Source organism: Saccopteryx bilineata, chromosome 2 (genome assembly GCF_036850765.1).
Source record: "Saccopteryx bilineata isolate mSacBil1 chromosome 2, mSacBil1_pri_phased_curated, whole genome shotgun sequence".
NCBI classification, from domain to species: domain Eukaryota; kingdom Metazoa; phylum Chordata; class Mammalia; order Chiroptera; family Emballonuridae; genus Saccopteryx; species Saccopteryx bilineata.
In genome coordinates, this window is record NC_089491.1 from 280,498,173 (window position 1) to 280,522,132 (window position 23,960).

Here is a 23,960-nt window from a genome sequence, read left to right on the forward strand (position 1 = left end):
TGGAAGGTTCCATGGAAGTTGCAAAGCCTTCCCTCTTGTTCCCTTTGGGTTTAATATTACCAGTGGCCTCAGGATTTCGACTGTCACACCTTCAGGTCTTCCCCTCTGACTCTTTCCGCTGAGGGGCTCCCTCATTCAGTTCCCAGGGGCACATACCCTAAACTTAAACTGGCCCAGACGGGCCCCTAAACACACTTCAGACCCTGCCTGATAGTATATAGCAAGGGTCTCAGAGGAGCTCATACGTTTTGGGGTCTGGGATTTAGGAAATTATTTTGTAATTATTTTGAAATTATTTTGTAATTATGTATAATTTATATACATAAATATATATGTATATATATGTATATGTATATTTTTTTTTAAAGAAAAACATTCTGTATTCACCTTCCTAACCCATAGAAAATTCATTATAATTGAACATAGGACTCATTTCTTTTTAAAAGTGTATGTACAATGTGAGTATGTGTGTGTGAGTGTGTGTGTGTGTGTGTGTGTGTGTGTGTGTGTGTGTTGGAAGCATTGGATGCGTTTCTCTCCTGTGATTCCTCTGTGCAATCCGCCCAGTAACAGAACAGGTCCTGAACAGAGCTATCTGTCCCCTGATGAGGACATGAGACATAGCTGGACTTTGTTTTACCCTTGAATCCTCTTTAATGCCCAGAGACCATGAGCACAGAATAACCCACCAGAAAACCATGAGTGTTAGAAGGATGTTGTCTTCTCTTTCCACAAAGTACTTTATAATGTGTTTAATGAAAAAAAAAACACACAAGAGACAGAGAAATTGAAACAATGGGATTTTTTAAACAATAAAGTTAAAAAGAAAGATGAAAAAAAAAAGAAAAACACCACACACACACACACACACACACACACACAAGAAAAACCACATACTCACACAAACCAGAGTTTAGTGTAATGTGGCTTTAGCCCAACTTGAATTTGAATGCTGTCTTTTCCATTATCAGCTCTGCTGTCTTGGGCAAGGCATTGAATCCTCCACACCTCGATTTCATTTTTAACAAAATGCCTGTCATGGTACTTTATAAGAAGACGGATCAGCAGTGCACACGGAGTCTACCTCTTCAAGTCTGGGGAGGATTAAACGAGATGAAGTTTCTCAATGCTCACCATGGGGTCTGGCCCAAGATGAGGGAGCAGGTAACAGCAGCTCATAGACATAATGTCCCCTGCCTCAGTTCTTCTGCGACTTTTAAATGGCCTAATTCATAGTGTACATTTGTAAGCAGGTTACTCACGTAACTGTGTCTTTAGTACTCTAGGGTAGGTGATAACCTTTCTGTGGTTATCACAGCCTGCTTGTAATCAAAGGGCTGAGGCACAATACTTTTTTGAAATAGTAAAAATACTTTAATGAGAAAAACCACTTCCTAATTCCTCTACCGCATGTGAAGCGTCTGCCGTGTGCTCTGTCCAGCCACTGAGCTCATGCAAAGAATCTGGCTTCTTCCACTCGCTGGAAGGGTCCTGTCCTCTCGGCACCCTCCCTGGCTGCCTCTCCCTGGCCACCCCCTCCCCAGGCTGAGTGGGCTGTCATTTTGTGGGTCCACGCTGCCTCCTTCAGTACTGCCCATTGCCTCTCTGTGCCCATGTCTGCACTGGTCTCTGAGCCCCTCCGGACAGGGGCCGTGTCTCCCTCATTGTGGTGTCCTCACAGCGCGGCGTAGCTGACACACAGAGCAGGCCCTCACACAGAGGTGAGGGGGGAGTAAATGAAGCCCTGGGTGGGGCAAAGTGGGCAGAAAGAGGGCAAGGTGGAGCGTGTCCCAAGAACCCAGTTCCTAGTGAAGGCTATGGGGGTGGACAGTGGTGGAAGTTCATACTGACTGTCTGAGACCTCGGCCAGGATGACTGTTTCCCTGACCTTCCTTTCCCCTTTCAGAAACTGGGGAGCAAAGATAGAGAAAAGAAACGCCTGATCAGGACACCACAGACCAATTTAAATAGCATTTCAGCAGGAAGAGTCAGAAGTTCATGCAACTTGTATGAGATATCTTCCTGCAGCTACGTGGAGAGAGCGGACATCTGTGCCCATGACAGTCTCAGCCATCTGGGGAGGGACGGACATCACGGGCCAGCAGGCCACAAGGGCTTCCTTTGTCTGGGGAGTTTTGATAAAGGACATTTAAGCTGTGAGGAGGTCGAATTTATCATTCATTCCTCATCTTTATGATGCATCTTTATCTATACTTATATCTACTGATATATTGGGGTTATTTTTGTTTTAACTTGAGCATAAATATAATTAAGATAGCAGAAAGGTTGATGAGATATGATCAAATGAGAAAAGCGTTGTACTGAATATACAATTTGGTCCCAATGCCGTTGGTGACAGTATTGGTGATTTTTTTCCTGTGTTTTTCTGAAAATTTTTTTAGAAAACAAACATGTATTACATTAACAACAAGGGAGAAAAGCTATATATATTTAAGTTCTAAGTGGTCACCCTACAGCACATGGTGTAGAAAGTACCCTGTTCTTCTCTGAGCAAGGGGCCCACCTGTGCAGGTGAGCTTCCCTGAGGAGTTAACCGCCTTCTCCTGGCCTGGAGGAGAGATGGTGGTGTGAAGACGCCACCAGGTGCTCTGGGGGCCCCCACCTCCCTAGCCCCATGACCGCCTTCCAGCCACCACGGCTGCCTGCCAGGAGGCTCCCAGGCTGCTCCCTTTAGTGGCCTAGAATGTTCTCCCCACCCACCCGATGCAGTAATGCTCATCCAATTGAAAGACCTCAGCTTTGAAGTCACTCTCAGGGGAGCCTTCCTCAGCTCAAGTGCCCTTCTCACCCTTCCCTTGACCACATTTTTTCCTTTCTGCATTTTCTGGTGTGATTTCTATTCAATATCAGAATGTTCTCCCACCGTCCCCCCAATTAAAACGACCATGAGCCCCACGACGGCTTTGCTCATTACTGAATCCTTCGTGCCAGCACCCTGCCTGGAGCTGGGAAGGGGCGTAAATATCTCTGTTGTCCATCAGTGCACCACTGTGATATGATGAACAGAACACAGAGGAAGGTGGAGAGCGCCTCCCCCCCAGCGTCCTCCCAGAGCCAGCGGTCTCAGCAAGGAACCCGCAGGTACTGGCTGACTGCGCTCCGCTAGACGCGGCCAGGGAAGCAGGACACACGTGGGAAGGGCCTGCCCTCTGGGGGTTTAGAGCATTAGATGAAGAGAGGGGAAAATATACGTGAAACAGATGACACCACCAATTAAATTATATTGGAATGGTATTGCATGTTTAACAGCCTCAAAGTTGGAAACAACCTGCGTCCTCTCCACAGACGACATCCATGTGATCAAGTGGTGTTCAGCCCGAACAGCTTTTAATCAAAGTCAGATGGTATTTTCCTCCCAGTCCTATTCCTGGGACTCCTTTTCTTACTTCCCTTAAAATCCCTAAAATAACGCAACTTAAAACATGTGATTAACAGGAACCTGTAGTCTACGCGGCACCTTCTCGCACAGCCATCTGAGAAATTAGAAAAGGGAAAAAGGGACAATGCCATCAAGAGAGGCTGGAGTGGAGAGTCAGAGCAGGGGGCGGTGGGGGCGCGTCTCCCAGAAAGAACAGCGAACACCGCGCTGCACCGGTGTGCTGGGGCTGTTCTGAGCACTTGACCTGTAAATCCACCTAGTGGTCATTTTTATTCGGTGACTATCGATGACTGTCACCTTTGTTTGTTACGGCAGCTCAGAGAACTGAGTCACAGGAGGGTGGTGACTCAGCCAGGTCGCATGGCTGGTGGGTGGTGGAGCCAGGCAGTCTGGCTGCAGGGGCCGGGCTCTGAGCCTGCACCATGCTGCCTCCAAGTTCCCCTTCTTTCCCCACCTCTCTCTCAGCAGCCCCTGTCCGCCTTCTCTCATTCCTTCACCGCCATCTCCCTCACCAGCCTTTCTGTTCCTTACTATGTAACTGGCCCCTTCCTCTGGTACCAAATTCCAAAGTGCGGAGGTGGCCCCAAGCTCCCTACACCAATGTCATCTTCGGGCTTCCCTCCAAATCCGCCCATCTCACTCCATTCCTAATCCGTGCACGAGATGCCCGCTCACAAGCTGTAGCAGTCACGGGGGGGGTGAGCGGAGACGGACCCCCACAGCCACACCGCTGGAATGCCAATAGGATGGGCTGCAGTCACGGCTGTCTGGCTCGACAAGACAGAGCTGAAGCTTGCTTTTGTTGTCTGACAGCACACCTGAAGAGTAATAACGACAGCTTGCCTTGACTGGGTGCCGAAGGGCAGCAGAGAGTGTTCTGAGCACTCTCCAAGGATGAACGCATGTGATCACAGGACAGCCAGCCGCTAGGTGAGGTCTGATGTTATCATTCTGCTTGACAGCTGAGTAAACAGTGGCACAGAGAGTTTGTCATTTGCCTAATGGAGAGCCACACTCAGGCCAAGGTGGGCCCTGGGCAGCTCGGTCACAGAGCCCCAGCCTCCACCCTGTGCTGCTCAGCCTCTTACTAGGTGCACGAACCCTTCCATTATTACATCTTTTTTTTCTGAAGTGAGAAGTGGAAGTTCCTTTCCAATAACGACCCACGCCTGTGTTCTATTTCATCTCAAAACTGTTCCCACCAATTCTCCCACCCCAGCGGTGCCAGAAAGCCCCTCCGTGGCTTTCGCCTTTCCTGCCTGATTATTTGTGTTACTATTTTTGCTCCCCCCCTCCCTCGGAAGGGTGCTGGAATAGAAAACACGCATTGGAATTTCACAATAGCTGGGAAACACACACTAGGACGTTACAAGGAAGACAAAGCATGTTTTCCAAATACATGACCTGACATTGCATCTCACATTGTAATCAAAGGGAGCCTGACCCCTGGGGTGTGGGGATGATTCCTGCACCGCTCAGCCAGGGACGTCCAGGAGTGAGTCACACTTGCCCCCATGTCCAGAGTGTCTCCCGTGGAAGTAGGTGACCCCTCCCGCCTCCCTCCCTGTCCCCGGACCCCCCCAGACCCTGCGATGACTGCTCTTTCCCAGCTGCCGGCGCTGCTCCTGTTTTATCAGCATTCTGAATTCGTGGGAAGGGCTGTGGTGAATTTCTGGCAAGTGAATAGGAAGTTGCTGTTCTAAACAGCCTGATACCGAGGGGAGGCAGTAAGACTATAAGAACGCAAGGAGGCTGGGTTGGGCAGACGGCAGCCAGCCAGCCGAGTCACAGAGGAGATGGTAAGTTCACGTCTCTTTCCTATGGGGAGCGGATGAGTGGAGGTGGTTTGGGGCTGAATCAGGCAGGTAAAGATTCGGAAAATGCGGAGCGGCGATAGTTGTGCGGTTTTATGTGGACTGGCCCTGCAGAGCATGCATTTCAAAACTTGCTGTCGTGTTGACCCTCCTGACACCCTTGTGAGCCGAGGTTATCTCCAGGTTGTAATGAAGCCGCAATGCTGCACGGAGGCTGGTGTGTCACCTAAAGCAGCACGGTTAGGCTGGACGCCGTCTGCCTCCAGACTCCTGTCCTCTGGCTCCCGCGAGGGCTCACGGGGACTCTCTCAGAGCAGATCTCGACCCTCGACTCCCTTTCTCCAGGGACGCTTTTATCTGAGTTGGATGCAAGGCTGAGCAAGTGCCTGGGACAAGCCTACAATTGATAGGTTTCTCATCCCCGGCCCTCCTGTCTCTTTCACAGTTTCCATTGTTGCCCTACGTCTCAATCCTGTTCGTGGTGCAGTTTCCTCAACTGCAGAATTATTAAACAGTGCTCTAGCGTGTCATTGTGAGGCTGAAATAAGATTACACTGAAAGTTTTAGCTGGGAGGCTGGCACTTAGTGACAGATTGATAAATGTTCACTATCATTGTTAGGAGAAAGAGACAGTTCTTGGGGTTAGTGAGGTTTGGGATCTAGGGAAGATCCAAAGGCGTTCTTGGAGCCATTACCATTATCCTGGATAAGACATGCATGAGTTTTACCCACTGCTTACTAAGGAGTGTCTCACCTATCCCAGGGGCTAAATCCTAGTCTGTGGCTACTAGACCCAGGCCGTCTCTCTGTGCGAGCCTCTTCCTACGGGGTGCCACTTATACCTGAGTCACTCCAGCTCTGCGCTGTTCTGCAGTGCACTTTTCAAATTCTTGTAACGAGGATTTTGTGTGTCGGGAGGACAGGGTAAGAGGACCGTGAAGAGGAGGGAGCTTCAGCCTGGCCTGAGTTTGAACCCCAATGACATAAGCATGTGGATTACTTGTGTCTTATCTTTCTTTGCACATCCTACTGCCCCTGAACTGGTCAACTGAAATGAACGAGCAGTCCTTCTCTTCCTTCTCCTCTCTTTGGGACCCTCCTCTACTTCAGGGTTTGGGAAGATATGGGGTCTTGGAGTTCTTTGACATTCTAAGGGAAGGAGTTCTTTTCCCAGATGAAAATGAGAATGTCCACATAAACACCAAGCTTCATGGAAAGCCGCAGGGGGGACCCCGACCTCCACGTGGGTCACAGGTTAAGAGCCCTGGCACCATCTATGCTTTATGCCTGGAAGCTCCTGGTGGCATCCCCCATGGAGACTAGAACTCCACCATGATCTGCTAAGCTCCACAGCCCTGGAATTGTCATAAATATTATAAAGACAAGACCTCTTCCTTTGCTCTTTAACACAGTTAACTGGCAGGAATTCAGGAACCTTAAACCCTGTGTGTAACTTGGCTTCAAGTTCAGAGAGTGGCCTCAATTAACTTCTAGGATCTGAGAAAAGATGTTAAGGTTGATTGGTGGGGGTGTTTTCAACCAGGTAGAGCTTGGCAGTGGCGCTCTTGACTGGAAACTTACAGTAAAATGATGCCCATGTTAGTCAGGGTTTGAGGGGCTAAGAAGCAGGTCTGATTCTCTTTCATCTAGGCCAGGGGTCGGGAACCTTTTTGGCTGAGAGAGCCATGAATGCCACATATTTTAAAATGTAATTCCATGAGAGCCATACAACAACCCATGTACGTTACACATTATCCAATAAAAATTTGGTGTTGTCTCAGAGGACAGCTGTGATTGGCTCCAGCCAGCCACAACCATGAACATGAGCGGTAGGAAATGAATGGATTGTAATACATGAGAATGTTTTGTGTGTGTATATATATATATTATATATATATATAATATATATATAAATTTTATTTATTTATATATAAATTTTATTTATTTATTTTACAGAGACAGAGAGAGAGTCAGAGAGAAGGATAAATAGGGACAGACAAGAACAGAAAGAGATGAGAAGCATCAATCATCAGTTTTTCATTGTGACACTTTAGTTGTTCATTGATTGCTTTCTCAATGTGCCTTGACCGTGGGACTTCAGCAGACTGAGTGACCCCTTGCTCTAGCCAGTGACCCTGGGTCCAAGCTGGTGAGCTTTACTCAAGCCAGATGAGCCCACGCTCAAGCTGGCGACCTCGGGGTCTCGAACCTGGGTCCTCCGCGTCCTAGTCCGATGCTCTACCCATTGCGCTACCACCTGGTCAGGCGAGAATGTTTTATATTTTTAACGTTATTATTTTTTTATTAAAGATTTGTCTGTGAGCCAGATGCAGCCATCAAAAGAGCCACATCTGGCTTGCGAGCCATAGGTTCCCGACTCCTGATCTAGGTATTTAACCATCTTAGGTCTGTGGCTTCTAGTTCTTACTTTTTATTCCACTACCTGTTTTCCAAAATGCAACTAGGTGGGTCACATTCTCGTGGGCTGGCCACTGGCTCTTAGAAAGTCTAGCCTCAGAGTTCTGGAAGAGGAAACTTATCACGCAAACCCTCCAAGATAAAATTGACTTGCTATGTAACAGACGGCGCGCAGAACAGACAGTGGATCTCACCTTAGAGAGGAGGTATGCTCACTCCACTCTCCCAGGTGTCCAACTTCTCTGATTGAAAAGCAAAACAAATTTTATAACACCAGATACAAAACAAACCCGTTATAGTTGTAAGGAGATAGCTCAGCCATGATGCAATAGACTCCCCCCCAAAAAACTTTTTTGGGTATGTTATTTATTTTGAATGCTAATGTTTCACCCCACGTGATGAGGACCAGTTGTCTAATTTAAATATATGCTTTGATTCCTGGTGCCGATGTGCTGGGTTTCCTCCTGTTCCTAATTCTAATGTGCTGTTCAGCGTAGAGACCTCTCTTTCACTCTTTCCTTCTCTACTTCAAAGCTGGGGCTACTAATACCTGTGCTGTACCACCACCCAGAAACATAAGGAAAATAATGTCCTATGAGCTGCAATGCTTTGTAAATTTTGGGTGCTGCCACCAGCAGGTGGTATAGTTAGTTCTGCCTCCTCAATGACTGTCACATCTGTCCCCTCCCCCCTTTGTGTTCCCATTGACGGGAGCCCAAGCCACTGGGACTATAACAGCAGCCTGCTCTCTCTCCTTACAGCTCAGCCTCCCTGCTTCTAATGCACCAAAAACACCGTCATTAGACGCATCTCTTCAGGGTGCTCTTCTGTTCAGAACCCTGGCAAATGAATTCCTCCTGTGATTGTCATTTCAGGCTCACAAGATTTGGCCCCAACCTCCCTTTTCAGTGACTCTCCAGGGCTCCAATTTCAACAGCAATCAGATCACACTGCTAACAACCCCCCTGCCCCGACCAAACTTCCTCCATCTCCAGCTTCTCATTGCACTTAACAAAATCCTGTCCCCCATTTGGGTTCCCAGAGTGAAATGTCATCAGCTTCATCTCACACCCTCATCCAGGTCATCCCAGCTGCACGGTGTCCCCCTGTCCTCTGCAGGCCCTACACTTAGCTTCCACCTTACAGTCTTCAGATCCACACTCCTCTGGCTTTAACGTGCGCCCTCCTGCTTTGCACTGGCCGGTTTCTCCTGGGCACTACGCTCTTGTCTTCAACGTCACCTGCCCGGACCTCCCAGTCTAACGGAACCACCTGTCATTTTACCACATGACCCTACCTTCATCCCCTACCTGTCCCTTATAACTGTCTCCTATTCCTCATGTTTACGTGCTGAGCACTATTGTATACTCATCGGTGTTTGTTTCGTGGTCTGTCTTCCTCGATAGAATGCACGTCCCAGTAGGACAGGAAATGTGTCTGTTTTTTATCATTTTAGCACCAGCGCCTTGAACAGTGGCTGGCACATGGTAGGCACTTAATAAATCAACAGTTACTGAAATACGTAATGGGAAAGAATCCAGGCAGTAAACAAGGGAGCTCTGATCCTGGTGTGAGGAGGAAGGGACTGGTAACAGGGCACTCCTTGGAGGAGGAGATGTTTGAACCCACGGAGCTAGGCACGTACAGAAGGAGAGGGTGCTCTGGGCAAAGGGTCAGGTAACATGCAGTACATTCTGGAAACTACAAGATGTTGTGTTATAAATCCACTGGAAAATTCTGTTAGGGGGTTGAGTGGAGGGGTAATGGTAGGAGATGAGACTAGACCAGCAATCTTCAACCTTTTTCATCTCATGGCATACATAAATAAATTACTAAAGGTCCTGGCCAGTTGGCTCAGTGGTAGAGCATCGGCCTGGCGTGCAGGAGTCCTGGGTTCGATTCCCAGCCAGGGCACACAGGAGAAGCGCCCATCTGCTTCTCCACCCCTCCCCTTCTCCTTCCTCTCTGTCTCTCTTTCTTCCCCTCCTGCAGCAGAGGCTCCATTGGAGCAAAGTTGGCCCAGGCGCTGAGGATGGCTCCATGGCCTTTGCCTCAGGCACTAGAATGGCTCTGATTGCAGCAGAGCGACACCCCAGATGGGCAGAGCATCGCCCCCTGGTGGGCATGCCGGGTAGATCCCAGTCGGGCACATGAGGGAGTTTGTCTGACTGCCTCCCTGTTTCCAACTTCAGAAAAATACAAAAAACAAACAAACAAACAAACAAAAAACAAAAAAAAATTACTAAAATTTTGTGGCACACCAAAAGCTACATTATTTTGCTGATCTGACAAAACGAAATAGGTATAATTTTGCTTCATTCACACCAGATAACTATTGTGTTGGCTGTGGTCATTTTTCAATTGGACAATCTAAGGGGAAAAAAGTCAGTGCCCCAGACTAAATGGCGAGGTATCACATGTTTTAAAAATACTTGGGGCACACGGTTGAAAGTCGCTGGACTAGACAAATAGAAAGAAGTCACATCTTGGGGGACTCCTGCGTGTGTCGTCCTGAAGAATGTGTGTGTTGCTCAGGGAATAGGAACAGCTGATGGATTTTACGCAGTGAAGCAGTACACTTAGATGTTTGTGTTAGGACTATCGCCTCATAGAGAAGGATGGCAGATGAGTAACTCTGAGAGAAGAGAGGAGTCAGAGGGAAGTTGTCCTGGCCCAGGAAATAAATGGTGTCTGTGTTAGTGCTATATGGGTAAAGTAGAAATTTGGAGAAATGACCAGGTATCTCATCAGAAGGTACAGTCAATCGGATTGATGACACATTTGTGGGAAGGTTCTGGACAAAGGAGAGATCCCTGGTCCCATTTGATGGTGGATGTCAGGGTCTCTGTGGGCAGGGATGTTGTGTAAGTTACACATCCCTTCAGTGAGCCCCATTTGGTCCTAGTGACTTTCAGAGAGCGACACCCACTGCAGAGTGAATTTAGATTGATCGGCTTTCTCCACCCCCACCCCTAAGAGCTGCTGCTCTTGGATGCCCCTCCTGGCTTTCCCGAGACACAGCACCTACAGCGACGTCCTTGGTTTCCCCACGTCTCCTCCGCTTGTCCCTCTCTCCCACCAGAATAGGATGAAGAGAGAGTCCCGATCCTTCGTCCTCTCACGTGCGACTCGAGCCACCACACCTCTCGTTTCTCTCACACTCAAGGATGATAAGACAAAGTGCCAAGAACACATTTTTTTGCACAGCCTTCTTTTGCTCGTCTAATTCACAAGACAATGCTTTTAAATATGATACAAGCACTGCTGTCAACCATAATGTACTTAGTTATAATTGTCACATATTTTCCCATACAGCACGTGCTTCTGTCTTACTTTCAGTCATTCCCCTACCCTAGTCCTTTCCCTCCCTCCCTCCCTCCCTCCCTCTCTTCCTTCCGTCCTCCATTCACAAAATATTCATTAAGCATCAGGCACCTGCTCTCTGCCACACTGGGTGGGATTCACACCTGAGTCAGTCAGAGTCCTTGTCCTTGAGAAGCACCTGCCAGGAGCCCTCTCCAGCTGTCCGCTCAGATGTTTGCTTTGCATTTGGAAGGCAGACCTGTGCCCAGGAGGGAAGTCAGGGATGGAGATGCTGACGGGGGCTACGGGCAAAGAAATGGCCATAAGGAAGCCCTGGGAAAACAGCTGAGTGATAAGATATTTGGGTCAAGGAGTTGAGACCCCAGAGGAACCTCTCTGTCTCTGCAAGTGAAGGCAGTGGGTTTAGGTAAATGCAGAGGAAACTCAGAAAAATCGCTTACAATGTAAAAATCAAAACAAGAACCGAGGGAAGCCTGCTATGCAAAAATCAGCAGTACTTACTGCTGCAGAAAGGTCAGGGGAGACAAAGGTGACCGTCTTCACCGGCTCTGCTCATCTGGAGGCCAGGGGTCAAGTCAGCAAGAGCAGTTTCGTAGGCGGGTGGGGCAGGGGCCGAAAAGTGGGGGGCAGGGATGGAGAGTGGGGGGCAGGGCCAGAGATTGAGGTGCAGGCAAGGAAGTTGAGACTGCAGAGAAGATGAGAAATCGGGCAGTCTTCGGACAAAAGACAAAAGGTCTTGGGAGGGACACTGGTCGATTCTGCTTCTAAAAGGGCAAAGCTGTGGTCTCCAATGTAGACAGAACAGAATCTCCGTTCATGGCCCCATTCCTGCCAACGGTGCACTGGCCACCAGCAGCCCCGCGGGACCCTGTGGGCACCAGTACCTCCTCCCACACAGAGTGGGGTCCAAGGAAATGCAGAGACACATACTCCCGCCCCTTCCTCTCCACCTCTCTCTTCACTTGCTGTTGCTTTCCGTTCTGGGGAGAAGAGAGCCGAAGCTAAGCACGGAGCGAAGCGACCTTAATGACGGTTGCACAAGTACAGGATGCTGTTCTGACAGCCCAGGGACTCCCAGCTTGAGGCAGGCTGCCAGAAGGAACGTTAAAGTAGAAACTAACAGAGCCCACAGCCCCTTCCCCTCGAAAGGATTTCCCCTGGCTTGGGTACTCGATGTGAGTGGTGACACAAGAGCTGTGTCTCGGACTCGCTGCAGTCTAGACCCAGTGCCGTCCTGGGGACAGCACTGCAGACAGGGCCTGGCGGGGGCAGAAGTGAGCAGGCCCACCCACCGTGAGGAAGTTCCAGAGGAAACTGGCTCAAAGGGAGACTTTTGAGCATCTGCCATCCTCCACTCCTGCATGCAACAAACACCCTTGCCAACCAAGTCGGCTGCCTTACCGTGAACACAGGGCTTAGAAAACGTGGGGTTCATTAAACATGAACAGACTCAGTAGGTCCATAAACCTTCTGAAGTCAACTTAAAAAAACAACAACTGAGTGTGCATTAAAAAATAAAAAGAGGGCCCTGGCCGGTTGGCTCAGCGGTAGAGCATCGGCCTGGCGTGCAGGAGTCCCGGGTTCGATTCCTGGCCAGGGCATAGAGGAGAAGCGCCCATCTGCTTCTCCACCCTTCCCCCTCTCCTTCCTCTCTGTCTCTCTCTTCCCCTCCCGCAGCCAAGGCTCCATTGGAGCAAAGATGGCCCGGGCACTGAGGATGGCTCTGTGGCCTCTGCCTCAGGTGCTAGAATGGCTCTGGATGCAACAGAGCGACGCCCCAGAGGGGCAGAGCATCGCCCCCTGGTGGGTGTGCTGGGTGGATCCTGGTCGGGCGCATCTCGGTCGGGTGCATGCGGGAGTCTGTCCGACTGCCTCCCCGTTTCCAGCTTCGGAAAAATGGGAAAAATAAAAAATAATAAATAAATAAATAAATAAATAAATAAATAAATAAATAAAAAGAATCCCAACTATGGCTCAAAGGAGTCTCACGAGTCCTGTGAGACTAACGATCACTGAGCTGGTCCAACGTACATTCAGGTGAGCAAGTGTGGGCGATTCAGGCCAAACACCCAGCATTGCAGTGATGGGGGGGGGGGTGGCGGTCCGGCTGCGGAATGCTGGAGAAAAGCCCGCTTGGTTTGCAGGAGACCTGAGTACTCTCTGAGAGGTGATTCTTAGCATTTGGTGATTTAAAGAAATGGATGAGCATGAGATCAGATGAGAGCAGGGTGCACAATGACTTGCATTTTTCTTTCTTAGATGTTGTGCCTTGATCAGAAACACCTCCCAGCCCTCTAAAACCTTAAAACATTTAATACCAGCTCTTTCCCTTACTCTTTCTCTCTCTCAACTAAAAACATTCAATTTTCTGAAACCCTGTCCCTTGGTGTTAATTTTTTTTCCTTTTTGATTGCGTTAGCATGGCAATTACTTTTGGTAAGTAATTAAATAAAATAGCATAAACATAGTACAAATTTCGCTGTGTAACAAACTTTTACATTTAAAAGTTGAAGCCCTTGGCCAGATGGCTCAGTGTATAGAGCATCGTCCCAGCACTCTGAGATCACAGGTTCAATCTCCGGTCAGGGCACATATGAGAAGCAGTCACTGAGTGCACAACTAAATGGGACAACTAATGGAATAATGAGTTAATGTTTCTCTCTCCCTCCCTCCTCCTTTCTCTTTCTCTCAAGTCAATGGGAAAAAATTGTTTTAAAAAATGCAATTGAAGACACATCTCTAAATGAGAAAAGAGATTTTTCCCTTTATTTGTTCATGTAATCGTTCATGACTATTACTTACTGATATAATCAGACAAATGCAGCATAAATCCTATTCCAGTATTTCATTTTGAAGGATGTAAACATTGAGAAACTTCTTCACACACATAAGAAAGGGAAATAAAAGTTCTATTATAGCGACAGCAATTCTTTGAACACCTTCCGAGTTATATGCCCAAAATCACATAGTGACTTATTATCAACATTCAGTCAGTGGTTTGGCATCTGACATCTTAATTGGTTCCCTATCAAAGTGAACAAAAAGAGAGAAACAGAAGCCACTGGACTTGAAAAGCATTTGTCACACTATCATTTGAAGCACTTAAGGTCTCCACACCTATGCTAATACTTTGGATGCTATCTGTTTGGCACAGCAATGCTTTTTATAGACATATGGTGGGGACAAGGCAAGACCCCATAAAAAATAAGAGTCAGATAAGTAAAAGTTGGGATATATATATATATATATATATATATATGAAGAAGGATGGGCATGACCTTAGGCAGATATTGGTTTTAGGAAAGTATACTTTTGGAAATTGGAAATCTGAATTTAGATCTTCCTAAAGTCTCCTTGTTTGTATACTTCCCTTTGGGAAGCGGGGCTAACCCTGGTGTAAAGGTTTCTGGTGTGGCACCTGGCATGGCACTTAGTGGGTGCTGACCACCTATGGTACTAATAATGGTCGGTGATATAACACAGTACAGAGAGGACTCAGTGAGATCAGGTCCCTAGCAGGGGGTTATCAGCATACTTCCTGTGCAAATAAACAGCACCATAAATCATCACATTATGAGACTCGGTGTTTGGCCATAAGTCCCACAGAGGCCAGCTGATTAGTGACTTAGCTTGTCATGACACAATAGGTATACTTATCACGACCAATATTCAGGGACTCCTAGATGGACGAGTGCCAGGCTTCTTATAGAATGGTCACCCTGCTGTCTGCGAGACTCGCACTGGCTTGAGTTATGTCTGCCCCACGATCTAAGTCAGGCATGTGGACACACACCCTACATCATCCATCACTGGAGTGTGATCTGTGCAACTCAGAGGGGTTTTAGGTAGCAATCTAGCTGGAAGAGCGAGAAAGATTCCCTCACTAACCAAGTGCACTGTTTTTTTGTTTTGTTTTGTTTTGTTTTTTTGTACTTTTCTGAAGTGAGAAGTGGGGGGCGGCAGACAGACTCCCGCATGTGCCCGGCCGGGATCCACCTGGCATGCCCACCAGGGGGCGATGCTCTGCCCATCTGGGCCTTTGCTCTGCTGCTGCCGGAGCCATTCTAGTGCCTAAGGCAGAGGCCATGGAGCCATCCTCAGTGCCCGGGCCAACTTTGCTCCAATGGAGCCTTGGCTGTGGGAGGGGGAGAGAGAGATAGAGAGAGGAAGGAGAGGGGGAAGGGTGGAGAAGCAGATGGGTGCTTCTCTTGTGTGCCCTGACCAGGAATCAAACTTGGGGACTTCCACACACTGGACCGACACTCTACCGCTGAGCCATCCGGCCAGGGCCAAGTGCACTGTTTTTACGTTGGTGGTAATGTAGGGGTGGAGATGGACTTGGAGGGTCACCCATGCAGCAGCAGGGGTTGGCCACAGAGCATACTCTGTCATCTACAACAATGCGGTATGGACTTGGAGGCCTGGGGGTTTACGAGGTAAAAGTATGAGGTGGTCAAAGCTCTTGTTTCAAAGTCAGGCTCTGCTGCTGTCATGCCGGGGACATTGGTTTAGACTCTCCAACATTCAGCATTTTCAGTGCAACCTGAGGAAGATGAGTATTTCTAGAACTTACTTGTCTAAAACCATTTTTAAAAATGTTAATAGATTTGATGAGATCCCAACAGAAGGGAGATCATGAAAAAGAGCACATGCTCTGGATCCAAGGGGAATACAAGATACAAGAATAAATAGTAAGTCTATATGTACACATGCTTATCTAGTACACATTGGATAGCCCTGTGGATATACATTGGACTGGGAAAACCGGAAGGCAAAACATGGCTCAAGAGGACACAGCACAGCCCAACACGAGCGAGGCTCACAGTGCAGTCAGACAGCCTCTGTGTGGACCAGGGGGTTTTCACGTGACTTCCTCTTATTCTTGGGTATGGCACAGCAGTTCCAAAGGGGGAGATTATTGCATAATAACAATGACAATGCTTTTCTTACATGCCCATTACAAAATGGATTATAAAAGAATCATATTGGTGGCACGAAGTAGCTACTTGATACATATTTGCTCAATGAATGAAGAAATGGTCCAGCATGGGTGGGGTGTGGTGTTCAACGAGGGTAGGGACTCAGCAACAGAGCAGCGAGGAACAAGAAGTAGGGAGAGGGTCTGAGCCACCCCTCTTCCTGGAAGCAGGCAGGGTTGTAACCCGATGGGGCGACTGTGAACGAAGATGCTTTTGGCCACATTGACGGCACGTGAACACTAAAAGGAAGTTTTCTTGTTTCAGGCCAGCTGCCTAAGAGCCATCTGGAACTGGCGTTCTCAGGGAGCGGTCTTCGGAACGGCCCAAGTTCTCTGCCTCGGTGTTCTGTTCTCTGGTAACATCTATGCTGCCCCTTCCTCTGGCCCTGAGTAATAAGGGTAACTTCTCTACGGGGGGAGAAATTAAGGATGGCAGCCAGTTGTTGGGGGGCAAGAGAAAGCTGTCCAAGCCTAGGTTCCGGGAAGAAAACAAAATGCACCCAGCACCACCCTGTTGCTAGAAAAGGACGTCAGAAAGAGCTTAAACTGACGCGTCCAGGACCGAGTTGTCCAGTAGGCCCTGGAGGCACAGGCCCTCGTTGCTTCGAGGGACCCACAAGAATGTTTCGATTTCTTTAAAAATTATCTCTTTCTAGGTAAAAAAAAAAAAAATGCTCAGAGGATATAACATTAATACATTCACCTGTATGCCAATGTAGTTGTAAAATCTGGTTTTTAATGAATATTACAAAAGAAGGGGCCTGTGAAGGCAACATGACCTAGAGTCCATGAAAATCATAATGCCGCCCCGGAAACATCAGAGTCAAGTCTTAGGGCAAAACGATGTGATAAAGGTGTCAGGGAGGGAGGGGAGAGTGGAATGGGAAGAAGCCTTTATAAACAGGAAAGGGAGCCGTTTCCAGGCCTGACCGCCTGCACCACCCACCTGTCCACGTGGGAACTGGCTCGGGTGAGCCCCGAGAGCTGGCCACAGAAACAGTGCTTTGCATCACTGTGCATGCCCTTTATATGTTGGAAGGGCACATTCTTTATTTCATTTGATATCACAAACATGTCTTTGAAAGGCCTACTTTAAACTTTGGTAAAGTGAATGAGCAGAGATGGAGCAGGTAACTTATTGAAGAGAAGCAACCAAGGGCCGTGGCACGTGTGTCAGTCTGATTTCCAGCCTGCCCCTGTCACACACCTGCTGGGTTTCCCGCCACGGGAACTTCCTGATACCTGTAAAGGACCGAGCTTGGTGCTCAGCATCAAGGACCCAGAGCTAGAAAGAGACCCCCATCAGGATGCACAGTCCAGCAGGTGTGGGTGACATCACAGAAACAGGCACTAATATATACCACAGTCAGGGGTGTAGGCAGAGCCGAGGGGCCGCGGAAGAATGCCCGGCGTGCCTGGAGAAGTCACGGGGTAGAGGGATGGGGAGAGTATACCAGGCACATGTGCGGAGGGCAGCCAGGGCAGCAGGACGAGCATGAATGGAGGCGTGGATGTGGGAGTTGTCTGTCTAAGAAGGGAAAAGCTGTGGGCGATGAGGGAGCCAGCAGGGAGGCTCTGGATCCCAAAGCGTCTCAGTCTCCACGGGAAGTGCTGGCGCCCGGGGCTTCTGGCAGCTGTCTGGATGTCATACCTGTCATGTCATCTGATCTTGGCCCCCTTACCATGTCCAATTACTTACCATGTTCCCTCCATTTATAAAAGGCGGAGATTAGACAACTCTCTAAAGTCCCATTCCAATTCTGGTATCTTAGGATTCCAAATGAATAGAAATTCAAGGGTCCTCAGAAGAGGACATTTTCCTAATGTGACTTCATGTTCACTATTATTTTTTATTCAGTGAGAGGAGGGGAGGCAGAGAGACAGATTCCCATATGTGCCCTGACTAGGATCCACCCAGCAAGCCCACTGTGGGGCGATGTTCTGCCCATCTGGGGCCGTTGCTCCATTGCTTGGCAACTGAGCTATTTTTAGCACCTCAGGCAAAGGCCAGAGAGCCATCCTCAGCAACTGGGGCCAACGCACTCAAACCAATTGAGCTATGGCTGCGGGAGAGGAAGAGGGGGGGGAGGGGAAGGGGAGGGGTGGAGATGCAGAGGTTGTTTGTCCTGTGTGCCCTGACCAGGACTTGAACCCAGGACACCCACATGCTGGGCCGATGCTCTACCACTGAGCCAAACAGGACCTCATATTTACCTTCCAAGGAAAGCTGGGATCCACTCCTTTTCCTGAAAACAACTAGATTGGACATAAAAGGAATCATGTTTGGGGTACTTGTCTTGGGGTCAGACACTCGACTGACTACACAGAAGTGCACTCAGGCTCACAGCCTCCTTCTGGCTAGAACTGCTACTTAACCTGGCACCCCCTCTCCTTTACTCAGAACTAATGAGCCAGAAGGAAGTGGCAGCGTGGACCTATAACTACAGTGACAGCGCCTATTCGTGGAATTTCTCCCGGAAATTCTGCCAAAGCTTCTACACAGACCTAGTGGCCATCCAGAATAAAAATGAAATTGCCTACCTCAATGACATCATACCTTACTACAACAGTTACTACTGGATTGGGATCCGGAAGGTCAACAACAAATGGACCTGGGTGGGAACCAAAAAGACTCTCACCGAAGAGGCCGAGAACTGGGCCGACCACGAGCCTAACAACAAGAAGAACAACCAGGACTGTGTGGAGATGTACATCAAGAGCCCGTCGGCCCCCGGCAAGTGGAACGACGAGCCGTGCTGGAGGAAGAAGCGAGCGCTGTGCTATACAGGTAAGGTCTTCTGTTTCTTATTTTTTTACAATGCCGTCCTCGGGGCATAAATACAGTCACTGCATTGGTAAGGTGGAGTCACAAAGTCAGGGTCATGAGAACAGAGTCAACTGTCAATCAAGTGACGTGACTGAGTACCTCAAAGAACAGAAAGATCAGGATGAGAGGAAACTGGACTTTTGAAACCAGGAGGAAATGTGAATTTCCCCCAGCCCACCCTTCTCATTTCATAGTGGGTGAAATGGGCGCTCGGGCAGTTTTAGTCTTCCTAAAGTGTGTGTCCAGAGCTTCTTGGCACCGCCATGCCCGCATATAAGAGAGAATATAAGTTGAGAGGGAACTTGGCCTTACCCCTAGGAGACACAGCTGTCACTGGTACCTACTGGTACTACAGTATATTCAAGATATTGCTATTAGTTCATGTGTTGTGAGACTATTTTGTATTAGTGTTGTTTAGTCCTCACGACACGGACCCACATCACTCTCCTTTCTGATGGAGGAAAGGCTCAGAGCCATTAAGGAATCTGCCCAAGGGTCTAAGCTCCTGATGATAGAGCCAATTTCAAACTCAAGTTGGTACCAAAGCTAGTCTTTTGAAATCACCCTTTTCTCTACGTTCTCGTGAGTGAGACAATTTGAGGACATGATCAAGTGCTTCATAGCTTCCCTTCCATGACAACGTATCTTCAGGGTCTGCTGGACTTGGGTGTGGGTGGGTGATAAGGAATGGGAAGAAGCAACTAAAGGTGAGATCCTGTGAGTATTGTTTGATTCTCAAGTCTCTCAGCTCCAGACTAAGCGAACGTGCACGAGAGCTTGGTCTTCCCAGATCCATGTGCCCGTGGCCAGAACTGACTCCATCTTTCTGGTGTGGCTTCCATCTGGACGAGCCCCTCCTGCCTTGTATAGCACACGAGCACTATGGCTAGGAGCAGTTGACTGCCCTGAGCGAGAGAGCCCTGCGTACACTGAAGCACCTTCCTAAATAAGACATCTTACAGATGCCACATCCTGCTGTGTGTTCTATTTTCTTTAGATTATAAACACCTCCCCGCAGAAGCCCTCAATAATAGGAACAGAATACACAGTATACAGTATTTCTTTCACTTTCTCCCTCTCCTCACCCAAGCCTCCTAGTGGAGGGGAAATAGGTCTGTAAACGCATCATCACATAGTCACATAGTCCAGTCTCACTTTATAAATAATGCATGTGTGTTTAGATAAATAAATTCGTTAACAATGGGGACATTAGCTCGTGCACCTGCTCTCCCAGCTGCACCCTGCCATCCACGGAGCTGTCCCTGCCAGTCGGACGACCGTGGCTGTGCCATTAGGTGTCCCAATAGGCCATGGCTCCCACTCCCCTCCCAACCTTTAACATCCACATCGGCAGGACAGTTTTGTTTTGTTTTTCCAAGAGAGGGTGAAAAATATTACATGATGGAAAGAGATGGAAAATGACCAGCGTGAATGCTGCCACCTCTCTGACCGGCAACACTGGCAGACATCTTTACGTGGCACAGTGTCCCCTGAGTACAGTTGGCTTCCATCGCCACTGACACTGACGGGCATTTTGGGTAGCAGCAGATCAGTGAGAAAGACCCATGTATGTTGCAACAAGAAATTAAGTTGGAGCAATTCTATAAATGTCAGGATTTGTCAAACCTCAGAACAGGCTCTTAAAAAAAAAAAAAAAGCTGGCCTGACCTGTGGTGGTGCAGTGGATAAAGTGTCGACCTGGAACACTGAGGTCGCAGGTTCAAAACCCTGGGCTTGCCCAGTCAAGGCACATATGGGAGTTGATGCTTGCTGCTCCTCCCCCCTTCTCTCTCTGTCTCTGTCTCTGTTTCTCTCTCCGTCTCTATTCTCTAAACTGAATAAATAAGTAAAAATAATTCAAAAAAATAAATAAGAAAATAAAAAAAAGATGACAAAAAAATAAAATAAAAAAAGCTTTATTTGTTGAAACATCGTTAATTTCTTCCCTGGAGTTCCACAGGAATAGGCCAGCTGCTGGCTTGACTGAGACCCCGAATGGGAGAAGAACATGAAACACAGGCTATGTTGTTGTTCCTAGAGCTCTGAGATCCCGGGAACCATGGTCAGGACGAAGTCTGTGCTCTGGGAGCACAGGGCCAGCGGTCATTGCTGCTGCAGGGGTGCTGGTGGGGTCAAGGTGAATAGGACGCAAGCTGAGGACCAAGCCTCTCTCTACCAGCTGCTCTGTCTCCCGCACCTTCTCTTTATTTGGGACCTTTTCTAGGGCCTCAGTGCAGCCTCACTCAACTCTCTGGCTGTCCTGGGGACTTCTGCTGAAGTCCTCTATGTCAGTGGTCCCCAACCCCCGGACCGCGGACCGCTACCGGTCCGTGGGCCATTTGGTATCGGTCCACAGAGAAAGAATAAATAACTTACATTATTTCTGTTTTATTTATATTTAAGTCTGAACGATGTTTTATTTTTAAAAATGACCAGATTTCCTCTGTTACATTCGTCTAAGACTCACTCTTGATGCTTGTCTCAGTCACGTGATACATTTATCCGTCCCACCCTAAAGGCCGGTCTGTGAAAATACTTTCTGACATTAAACCGGTCCGTGGCCCAAAAAAGGTTGGGGACCACTACTCTATGTGACCTATGGATTTCCTCTTGCAATGGGAGCCCAAATTGGACCCATGTGTGGTCAGGGCTCAGTGCACAGGAAATCCCACCAGAAAACAGTCTAGCCACAGACCCTGCCCTGGCTAGGACCTCATCGATAAAAACATCAATGGAAACATTCTCAGTGCTCTCACGGCGTCAGTTCTAACCCTAATCTTCCACCTCCTGCTTGGTACATACAGCTTTAAGGAGCCTGTGGCAGGAAAGAAACTCTGGCCCTGTTCCGTCTGTCACCCAGGGACACAGACTTGGTGAGGCGAGCCTGGCAAGCCAGCGAGGCTCTGCCCCTGTGAAGCCTGGCATGTTTCACGTCTGCTCATCAAACTCTCTGCCCTTCACCACGATTAGGTCTTAAACAGCTCATTTGTCCCCTCTGCTCTTCCACCATGTGGCACGGGCATAGATCTGAAATAAGCACGAGGCTGAGGGGTCTGGCCCTAACGGTGGGCAGGTTGAGCTTTGTGCAGGACCGTGCCTGAGATCACAGTAAGGTCACTAGTAGACAGCAGGGCCGGGGTTGAGATCCTATGTGTGATCCCCCACGTCTGGTCCCTAGCCTCCACGCTGTGATATTTGCCATAGGAGTTCTGGGGTGACAAGCACTGCGTAGTCTCGGTTGGAAAGGCACAACTTGTTTTGTACCACACCGGGCAGTTTCTCTGTCTACATGGCTTTCGGTGGCTCCATTTGTCCCTCTGTGTCCACACATGGCAGCCCTCCTTAGGCAACAAGAAGTGCAGTGAGAAATAGAGACCATGAGGTGCCCTTCCCAGGGGACAGGCCGGCCCTCCCGGGGCCCTGAGGTTTTGTGCTGTCTCACTGGCTCAGTTGCACCCGAGAGGGGCTGAGTGTGTGGTCTGGGCCAAGACTCCCGCTTTTCTCCACACATGCTGGGGAAGCCCACACCCTGACCCTCTGTCTCTGTGCAGCCTCCTGCCAGGACACGTCCTGCAGCAAACAAGGGGAGTGCGTCGAGACCATCGGGAGCTACACCTGCTCCTGCCACCCTGGGTTCTACGGGCCGGAATGTGAAGATGGTGAGGCCACCCTTTTATTTATATTGAGGTCAGGGGACCTTGTTCTTTCTTGACCATCTGCCCCACTCAAACTGCCCCTAGACATACACTTTGGCTAAAAAAAAACCACCCCAAACAAAAACACTGTATGCTTAGAACATTTGCCATAAAACCTCAACAGGGAAAAGAGAAAGGAACCAAAATAGAAGGTGAGTTTTACTTGTTCCAACACCAGTGCAAGGTGCAGCCTGTACAAGGGAACAAAGATGACCAGGTTGGGTTGGAAGCATCCAGAGACAGGGTTAAGAGGGCTGTACACACCCTCGCCCACCCTCAACAAGCTTGACCTGGTCTGTCTGATGTCCCCAGTCAGGGAGTGCGGGGAGCCTGAGCTCCCCCAGCACGTGCTCATGAACTGCAGCCACCCTCTGGGGAACTACTCCTTCACATCTCAGTGCAGCTTCCGCTGCGCGGAAGGCTACGCCCTGCACGGTACCCGCGAGCTGGAATGCTTGGCTTCTGGAACCTGGACGAACAAGCCCCCGCAGTGTGTAGGTACGTAGACCCTACCGTTCCCTCTTCACGGACCCCTTGGACTTCAGAGGGAAGGATAAGCTTTCTCCATCCAATGGTGTAGTGGGTAATGGGGATCGAGACAACAGAGGGGGAGCTCTGGTCATCACTATTACCCCAGCCAGAGGAACACGAGTTTGCTGCTCAGGGCATCACGGCGTTTTGCATCTGTCGAGTGAGACAGTCAGCTTAAAGTCTTGATTGTCAGGCAAAAACACCGCAAAGGGGACAGAGCACAATGACGAGGACTTAGGGGGCGAGTATTAGTCAGTAGATCATTCTGCCTTGCTTACCTAAAAAAGTAAATGAAAAGGAAGGGCGTTTGGAGCTTTCCAAACAGCTACTGCAAGAGCCACCTAAGCTACCAAGTCCATCGCCCTGCCTGTCACTTTGGGAAGGCAGGTAGCTGCCGCAGCGTCCTAGGTTCTCAAGGCACTCACGCCACTGGCCGGGGTTGTTTTCAGCCACCCCATGCCCACCGCTGAGGCCTCCCGCGCGAGGACACGTGAGCTGTGTGCAGACTGCGGAGGCGCCCCTGCGCTGGTCCAGCTGCAGATTCAGCTGCGAGGAGGGATCCGCCTTAGTTGGGCCGGAGCTGGTGCAGTGCGCGCCCTCGGGGGTATGGACGGCCCCAGCCCCCGTGTGCAAAGGTGAGTTTCAGGCAGCGGGGGTGTACTGTGTCCCCTGCGCCCAGTTCCGGCTGGGAGTACAGACGACGCTGGCCCGCGGTGGAGAGGCTGGCCTGCACAGCCACAGCCTCACGCCACTCTCTTTCTACCTTACGTGCGCACAGCGCGTGGGTACATCTGGGGTAGGAGGAGAGGGCTCTAGAAAAATAAGAGGCTGATCTTACTAGAAATAGAAGTTTAAAATCCTCCCTTCCCCCATCACAGACCTCACGCAGCTTCACAGTGATTTCCTTTATAAATTTCACACACGTGGGGAAGGGCTGGCGTGAACATCTGTAAGCAAGCGCCAGAACACCTGC

General features: G+C 49.1%; 1 protein-coding gene across 1 annotated transcript in view; it reads left to right on the plus strand.

Moving 5' to 3' along the window:
* The first annotated feature begins 5,065 nt into the window (after positions 1 to 5,065).
* SELP (selectin P) overlaps positions 5,066 to 23,960 on the plus strand; it is a 39,985-nt gene continuing 21,090 nt past the window's right edge. The window contains exons 1-6 of the mRNA XM_066255105.1: positions 5,066 to 5,199; positions 16,200 to 16,290; positions 18,336 to 18,722; positions 22,313 to 22,420; positions 22,769 to 22,954; positions 23,437 to 23,622. Coding sequence (XP_066111202.1) covers positions 5,197 to 5,199; positions 16,200 to 16,290; positions 18,336 to 18,722; positions 22,313 to 22,420; positions 22,769 to 22,954; positions 23,437 to 23,622 — 961 coding nt within the window. The 5' untranslated portion in view covers positions 5,066 to 5,196. The remainder of the gene's footprint in view (positions 5,200 to 16,199; positions 16,291 to 18,335; positions 18,723 to 22,312; positions 22,421 to 22,768; positions 22,955 to 23,436; positions 23,623 to 23,960) is intronic.